Source organism: Fukomys damarensis, unplaced genomic scaffold (assembly GCF_012274545.1).
Source record: "Fukomys damarensis isolate Sample0158 unplaced genomic scaffold, DMR_v1.0_HiC HiC_scaffold_23, whole genome shotgun sequence".
Classification (NCBI taxonomy): domain Eukaryota; kingdom Metazoa; phylum Chordata; class Mammalia; order Rodentia; family Bathyergidae; genus Fukomys; species Fukomys damarensis.
In genome coordinates, this window is record NW_022900935.1 from 25,238,349 (window position 1) to 25,246,641 (window position 8,293).

The 8,293-nt window shown below is 47.9% G+C and overlaps 1 protein-coding gene across 1 annotated transcript in view; it reads left to right on the forward strand.

Moving 5' to 3' along the window:
• The first annotated feature begins 1,223 nt into the window (after nt 1–1,223).
• The window catches only part of Akr1a1 (aldo-keto reductase family 1 member A1), an 11,831-nt gene continuing 4,761 nt past the window's right edge, over nt 1,224–8,293 (forward strand). The window contains exons 1-2 of the mRNA XM_010610173.3: nt 1,224–1,525; nt 6,726–6,815. Coding sequence (XP_010608475.1) covers nt 6,732–6,815 — 84 coding nt within the window. The 5' untranslated portion in view covers nt 1,224–1,525; nt 6,726–6,731. The remainder of the gene's footprint in view (nt 1,526–6,725; nt 6,816–8,293) is intronic.

Consider the following 8,293-nt stretch of genomic DNA (forward strand, 5'->3'; position numbering starts at 1 on the left):
ATTCTCAGGACCCCTTCTGTGGAACTTCTCCAAAGTCCCCATGAGTTACGGACAGCATAAAAGAGAGGAGATGCCACGGAGAGCCCACAATCCTGACTTCCCAGCATACCCCTGCTGTGTTTCCCTGTGTTTTATCTTCTATTTTTGTTGTTCTTCCCAAGTCTGCTCTACAGAGCTGGTTTCATTCACTCTTCACGCGCCATCCACCCCCACCCCCCACCCACCCCCGGGATCAAACTCAGGACCTCGAACTAGCCAGGCAGGTGCTACACCACGGAGCTACATCCCCATCCCTTCTTCACTTTTCAAATAGTTTTTTGACACCGTTTTTTGGCTTGTGTTGTCCAATTTTTGTTCTAGGCAAGAAGAACCTGGAATACTTTTGATTGACGAGCCATTTTTTAGATAAACTACCTGAGAACAATCCTAGCCAAACAAGAGACTGAGGTTTGTGTGGAAACTTCAGAGACCTGCGCCTGCCTGGCAAACACAAGGTCCTGAGTTCCACCCCTGGTACTATAAAAAGTAAATAAAATAAAAAAGGGCTGGAGATGTAGTTCTGTGTTCTCTGGAATCAGTACCTAGTACCACAGTGGACAAAACCAGCAAGTTCCGAATGGTGGCACCAACTACTCAGGAGGCTGAAGCAAGATTGCTCCAGCCTAGGAGCTGGAAGCCGGTCCGGGTTCATAGTGAGACACCCATATCAAAAACAAATGAATATACTGGCCGCGAGGCTGACGCAGGAGGATCCCTGTGAGTTCGACATCTGCCTGGGCTACTTAGTGAGTTCCAGGTCAGTCTCAAGTACATTGAAACAAAAAAAAAAAACCAAAACCAAAACCAAAAATAAATGAATATAAAAAGAATAGTCCTCTTCCAAAGTTCTGAGGATTTAAAAGAAATCAGATGTATTAAGTCTTTAGCATAGTGTCTGACACATAAATGTGTGGCTGGGGTCAATGTTCCAGGTAAAGGGTTCAGGAAGTTTCTAGTATCTGCAGTCTGGAGGCCCAAGGTCCTCTGTGTTCGGGTTGCACACTGGGCCAAAATTTGCCTGAACCAAGGGGCCAATTTAGGTTAACGGACTCCAGCCAACCACACTCGGGAGAAAAAGGGCAGAGCCCAGAAGATCGAGCCACGTGGCACCCAAGCCCGCCCTCTCCAGGAAGTACCCGAGCTCCTGTAGCGCAGGCGCCATCGTACGTTGTGGAGCGGCCAGGGGTGTGGCCGAAACCCCCCCAAGACCACTCACTGGGCGGGCGGGAAGGCAAACTTGACTCGGCGCCGAGCCCTGGAGGCGGCGCCAGAGCCGGTTCAAATGGCTGCGGAGCACAGCCTGCTAGGCCTGGCGTCCAACCCCTTCCTCTCCTGCGGGCGATCCTGAGGGCCCGCTCCGCCCCTCTCTCGAGGTGGAGCTTCCTCTGCACCGCCAGACTTAAGCTGAGGCCGGTTGGGTTCCTAGCAGTTTGCAGAGCTAATCTTAGGCCGAGCGGTCCAGTCCACACTCTGTGCTCACGCTAAGGTGAGTTTTTCCTGCTGCTGGCTCATCTCCTTTCCGGGGGAGGTAGCCTCGATCTTTCAGGACTGCGGTTCGCCCCCCAACCCCGAGGGGTGGAGCAGGAGCGCAGATCCAGGAGGCCACCAGACTGGGCTTCCTCCTTTTCCTTGCGTGATCTCGGATAACTTCCCAGTTTATCAGAACCTCTTTGCTCGGCGGTGAAGTGAGAGGAACATCAACGCTGGAGCCGGAATTAAGAGAGTTAAAGCTTTGAGTGTGCCCGGCACATTAAAGGTGCTCTGTAAATTGTAGTTGCCATCTTTTTGTTTACTCACCTAGGATTTCCAGAGGGCTTCGGCTTTCCTTTGGAGGTGCAGGGATGTTTCTCGGAAGCGGCAGGAAGCGGGGAGGCACTTGTTCCGGAACTTGCCTTGGGTCTGGGGGAGCTACCTCTGAGACCTGTTAAATTGAGAATGGGTCTTAAACCTTCAGGGGACGGGACTGCTGTTAACTCTGGTTCAGACTATTCACACTCAAGGCTGCAGGAACTCCCTGGAAGAGCTTAGTTCTGGTCGGATCTGTTTTCCCACGTCTCAGATTCCTAATCTGTAGCACAGGTTTAATTTCAATACGATCCTGTTTGGTTCACTGGAATTTCTTTTCTTTTTTTTTCTTTTTTTGCCAAAGACAGTGAATGCAGAGGCTGGGGATGTAGCCCAGTGAAAGGAAATAGTTCAGGGGAGAGGTTTGGGTTCCATCCCCAGCTCACCCCCCATTTCCCCCAAAAAAGAAACTAACTTTTTTTTTAAGAGTAGGAAAATTTATTGAGAGAAAGAAAGCTTCTGACAGACAGAAGGGGGACGGGAAAGTGGGTTGCCTGCTCACCCAACTTCTCAAAGGTGTTTTATGGGAAAAAACCACGAGGTGAGGTGGGTTTAAAATATTCTCCACAGATAACTTTAGGTTTCTTAGGAAGTGAAGGAAGAAGGCGTTTTTTTGTTTGTTTTTTTTGGGGGGTAGTGGGGATTGAACTTGGGACCTTGTGCTTGTGAGGCAGGCCACAGAACTACTGAGCTAAATCCCTGGCCTTGGAAGAAGGTAATTTAGACAGTGATTTCCTCAAATGTTTCTTCAGCCTGGCATGGTTGTTCATGCCTGTCAATCCCACCACTCCTGTAAGACCGGCCTGAACTACACAGCAATACCTTGTCCCGCCCCACCCCCCAATATTTTTCCAGCTGAGGTCTCTCCCTCATTAACCTTGAGATGTGTGTGTGTTCCGACAAATGACCCAAGTTTGTGGGGGAAACCTTTATGTTAATCTATTTACTTTTTCAAGCAGGGTCTCACTGTGTAGTTTAGGCTGACTTGAACTCACTATGTAGCCCAGGCTGGCCTCAAACTCAGAGCCATCCCTCTGCCTCAGCCTCCCAAGTGCTGGGATTACAGGCATGGACCCCCACCCCCAGGTCTAGATAGCTTTTTAAAGCCCCCATGGATAGTAGTAGGAGCATATTGTCTTATTTGCTGTAACACTTGTTATCCAGGGCCTTGCTTGGGTCTCTGGTGAAATAGAATATACAGAAAGAGGAGATTGGGTTAGGCACTGTACAAAGTGCTTTAGATAGGTTCTGTTTCTCACCCCTCTACATACTTGCAGAAGATTGCACATGGTAGGCAAGTGAGGTACACAGAGCTACATCCTTGGACTTTTTTCATTTTATTTACTTATGCATGCAGTACTGGAGATTGAACCCAGGGTCTTAGCACATCCCAAGCCCTTTCCTTTTTTTTTTTTCTCTTTTCTCTTTTGGTACCAGGGATTGAACTCAGGACCTTGTGCTGCCACTGACCCCAGCCCCCAAGCCCTTTTCTTATTTTTTATCCTGAGACGGGGTCTTTCTTGCTAAGTTGCCCAGGCTGGGCTTGAACTTGCCATGCTCCTACCTCAGCTTCCCAAGCAGCTGGGATTGCAGGCCTGTGCCCCTGTACCCGGCGTTAGCTATAGTGTCTCTTGAAAATAGTGGAGCTGAGAGTCAGCCCGAGTCTGTGGAGCCCTAGAGCCTGAATTGTTTCCTCTGCACTCTACTGCTGAATCTCATGAGCACAGTTGTAGACTTACTGACACCGTGTGGACTTGCTGGGTTGAAGCCCAGAGAGAGCCTAATATACAACTAGGGTGGGAAAAATCAGAGTTTAAGGTAATAACTGAAGATATAAACTTGCCTAGGAAGTGAGAAGAAAACTGGGCCCCAAACCCCGAGGGGCACCATCATTTGTCAAGGTGGAGGAAAGACCCATGTGGCCTGGAAACATCCATGCAAATACTATTTCCCCCTTGTCCTGAGTTCCTTTGATTCTTCCTTTGAGAAGAGAGTATGGGGATTTAGCTGAGTGCCTCACAAGCACAAGGACCTGAGTTTGATCCCCGGTACCAAAAAAAAGGGAATACTGAATTCCAAAGAGAAGGAACCACCCCAGTGTGGTGCCACATGCCTGTAATCCCTGCACTGCAGGAGGCTGAGGCAGGAGGATTGCCATAAACCGGAGGCCAGCCTGGACTATGTAGTGAGACCCTGTCTCAAAACAAAACAGAAAGGACTAGGGAAGGGCTGGGGATTTAGCTCAGTGGTTCTGCTGCCTGCCTCACAAGCTCAAGGACCTAAGTTCAATCACCGGTACTTAAAAAAAACAAAAACAAAAAGGGCCAGGGATTTAGTTCAGTGACACCGCACCCAGCTCACTGGGGCAAAGTCCGGAGTTCCATCCCTGGTACCCCCCCCACCCTATCAAAACAAAAAGCAAAGAAGCCAAGTTGCTGAATGGGAATAATAAACATAGAGTCCGGAAAATTTTCCCATCTCCCCACCACACCTACGCCCCGCCTCTCTTTCACACTCAAGAATAATAGGATTTAAGCGTGCTGCTACAGATCCAGTTAGATGTTTCCTAAGAAGTGTAGAGCCTGGAGTCTGTTAATGCTGGGCTAGGCTGAAGGGCCATTGCTTTAGGCAGAGATCAGGAAGTCACAGTTGGCTGAGGATGACTGTTTTGTGGCCCCTCCATTCCTCAGCACGGAGTTCTTTTTTTTTTTTTTTTTTTTTTTTGTACCGGGGATTGAACTCGGGTCCGCAGGCCACCGAACCGCTGAGCTAAATCCCCGGCCAGCACGGAGTTCTTGATCTTTGCAGATCTGTTAGGTCTTCCCTCCTCTTTCATCCCCACCCCTCCCTCAAGCCCAGCCCCCTTGGGTTTTCAGTTTCACTTACAAAAAAGAAAGGGCAGAAACAAGACTCAAGTTTCTTTGTTTTCCCAGTCAGCGAGGCTTTTATTCATGTTCCTACCCCAGGTGTAATTGAGAGCCCTCTCGGGCGTACTGGGAGCTCTGGGAGAGGCCATCAGTTTATGGTTTGGGCATCAAGCCCAGGAAATCGTCCAGAGACCCTGGTGCAGTGGGCCACAGGATACCTCTGTGAAGTCCAGACATGCTTCCTTGATCCCTGGGAAATTTCGGTTACAAAGACTGTTGCCCTCGACAGTCTGTGGTTTGTTGCCTGTGTTGAAGAGTTTTGTTTTTGTTTTAGCGGAAAGAAGTGGTTTCCAATGACCAGGTTATATTAGACTATAAATTTCTTTCTGGGTAAGAAGTATTAGGAAAGTCATTTTTGGTGTATAATTTGTGTTATTACCTCCTCCACCTTCTTTCAAAACTTGAAAGCGAAGGTCATATTTATAAAGGAATTGTTGGCAATGAAATCAGTGCCAGGAGAGTTCATATTTATGGTACTGATAAGATGAAGAGGAAAGGTTATTTCTCTTTCATTGCCTCTTCAGGTGAATGTTTTTTTCTCCTTTCTTAGATAACTGTTTGTTTTTGTTTTTGTTTTGATACGGGGATGAAACTTGGGGCCCTTGCACTTGCAAGGCAGGTGGTGGAACCACTGAGCCAAGTCCCCAACCCTGTTCTTTGTTTTTTTTTTTTTTTTTGAGACAGGGTCTCGTTTTGTAGTGCAGGCTGACCTGGAACTCACTATGTAGCCCAGCCTGGCCTTGAACCTACCACTATCCTCCTGCCTCAGCCTCCTGAGTGCTGGGATTACAGGTGTGCACCACCACACCAGCTTGTTCATTCTTTTTGTTTGTTTGTTTTTGTTTTTTTGAGACAGGGTCTCACTATGTCGTTGAGACTGAGCTGGAACTCACTATGTACCCCAGGCTGGTTTCAAACTCACAGAGATCCTCACAGTGAGTTCCAGAGCAATCTGAACTACATAGTGAGACCTTGTCTCAAACAAACAAACAAAATATATATATAGAGAGCTGGAGATGTCTTTCAGTATGAAAGCCCTAGGTTTAATCTCCAATACTGGGGGTGGGGGAGCCAACAGCAATATTCCTTGGGCTTGCCTTATGGAATTTATTTCCCTTTTTGTAGTACATCATGCACATATATTTTTATAGGTCTGTATTTACCTGTCTCTATTAGCTCCTTCTTGGATCTTTGGTTTGGCCACCTCTTAGCTGTTGATTTGGGGAAAGTAACTTCACTATTCTGAGACTTTTTCTCATCCAGAAAATGGTAAGTGGTGTACTTCCTGGTATGAGCGCGCTCAGGCCTCCCAGCTTGCTTAATCCAATCTCTGCATGAATGGGAGGGTCTGGTATCTTAATCTGCTGGGTACATTCATTTCATCCGCAGAGCAGTGGCTCTTTTCTGGGCCTATTCTGTCTCCTGGTCTGTCTCATCATGGCCTTTGCCTGTTTTACACTGGCTTAAGACGTATTTAGTAAAGGCTGCTGGTTCTGGGAGTCACCTTGCCTTGGCGTTTTAAATAGAGGAGCTCTTCCTATTTTTGTTCTTGTTCTTCAGTGTTAGGGATTGAACCCAGGGCTTGTGCATGCTAGGCCAGATCTGTACCATTGAACTATATACCCAGCACCAGATACTGGAGCTCTTTAACGCAGACCTTTAGCCTGGTGAAAGAAAAGAGAGGCAAGCCTAGTGATTCTGGTTAGCGTTTGTCTGGGAGCTACTGGCTTTGGCTAGTTTCGGACACCTTTCCTCTCTCTGTGCACACAGGTACATGACCACATGTTTGTTCCCCACATGTTGCACCTGCCCTCTTCCTGACCTGTGTTTTGCAGGGTTCTTGATCAGTGGATGATTTAAGGTTCAGGGATTAGCACTGAGTCTCTCATCATTCTCTTGCCATCTGTGTTTTAGGGGGCGATGGCGGCTTCCTGTGTCCTCCTGCACACCGGGCAGAAGATGCCCCTGATTGGTCTGGGTACCTGGAAAAGTGAGCCTGGTCAGGTGAGGGATGGGCGTGGGGAGAGAAGACTTCCTGAGCCTCTGCCAGGAACAAGGTGGGATTTGGGAAAGGGGGCCCTGCCCCTGTGCTCTGCTTTTGGTGAAGATCAGCCTGGAGGGTATGGGAAAGATGTGAGACGGAGAACAGTGAGCAGAACAGTGAGCGGGTGGCTTCCCCTGGATGACTGGGGAAGAACAAAAGGGTCCAGCAGGGCCAAGGGCAGAGGAAGGATACTTTTCTTTAACTGAATCTGCACTGAGGGCTGTGGCAGACATGGGTCCTCTCTGTGCTATGAGTCTTAATGTGATACTTAGCACCCTGTGCTGTGATCTTGTCTCCTCTCCCACAGTGGGCCCCTTGAGGACCAACCCCCTTCCATTGCACTGTCCAGAGGCAGGCACACAGCAGGTGTCAAGTTTTGAAGAATTACTGGGTGAACTGTGTAGACCAAGGATCAGCATTTTTTTTTTCACTTTTTCTTAATGAACCAGATGGTTAATATTTTAGATTTTGCTGGACAAGTTTCCAAACAAAGGTGATTCTGTTCTTATATAACCATTTAGTAGGGAACCACTTTAAAAATGTAGAAGCCATAGCTGGATGTGGTGGCTCCTGCCTGTAGTCACAGCCACTTGGGGGCTTGAGGCAGGAAGATCAAGAGTTCAAGGCTAAACAACAAGGCACCCATCTCCAAAAAAAAAAATGTGTATTACGTTTGTGCAAGCCTTTCTTAGCTCTAGGGCTTAAAAAAAAAGAGTTGATAGTTTACTGACCCTGGTTAACCCTCCCAGCGAGAGGGACCTGGAACGGAGACCTGCTCTCTGAGGGTTGACGTAGTTATGAGATTCAGCTCCCACCTGGGTGAGGCATTTACCCAGGCCTCCTTTACTGTTCCTCGAAAATCTAGTCAGAGTTAAGGCAAGTGTGGGGCTTATGCTGGGGAGAGCAGCTTCTTCTGTGTGAGATACACCCTGGTGTTTTCGGTGTAGTTGAGTGCTGTCTCTTTTCACTTTTGCTTCCCTTTCCATGGCTGCCTAGGTCCCCGGAGCCAGGGTTCCTATTCTTTGGGCAGACACTTAACACAACCTAGGGACAGGAGATGGGTAAAGGTAGGGGCGTAGAACGACAGGGGTCTGGTGGGGTTGGTGGTAGGGGAAATACATCAGGGTAGGAAGAGCTGCACTCAGTTGGAGATCTGGAATGCTGCAGCAAGGACCCACAGTCAGAGTTTTGGGTGCTTTGTGGACCTTGCTTCTGCATCTGATGCTTCTTTCTTTCTTTCTTTCTTTTTTTTTGAGACAGGGTCTCACTATATAGTTGAGTGCTGGGATTACAGGCGTGTGCCACCATGCCTGGCCTTGATGTCATGTTTCTTAGTCTGGTTTTAAGCAAATGGACTGACCCATCCTACATTTGATGTTTTATGCTTGCTTTTTTTTTTTTTTTTTTTTTTTTTTTTTTTTCTTTTTTTTTTCCCTCT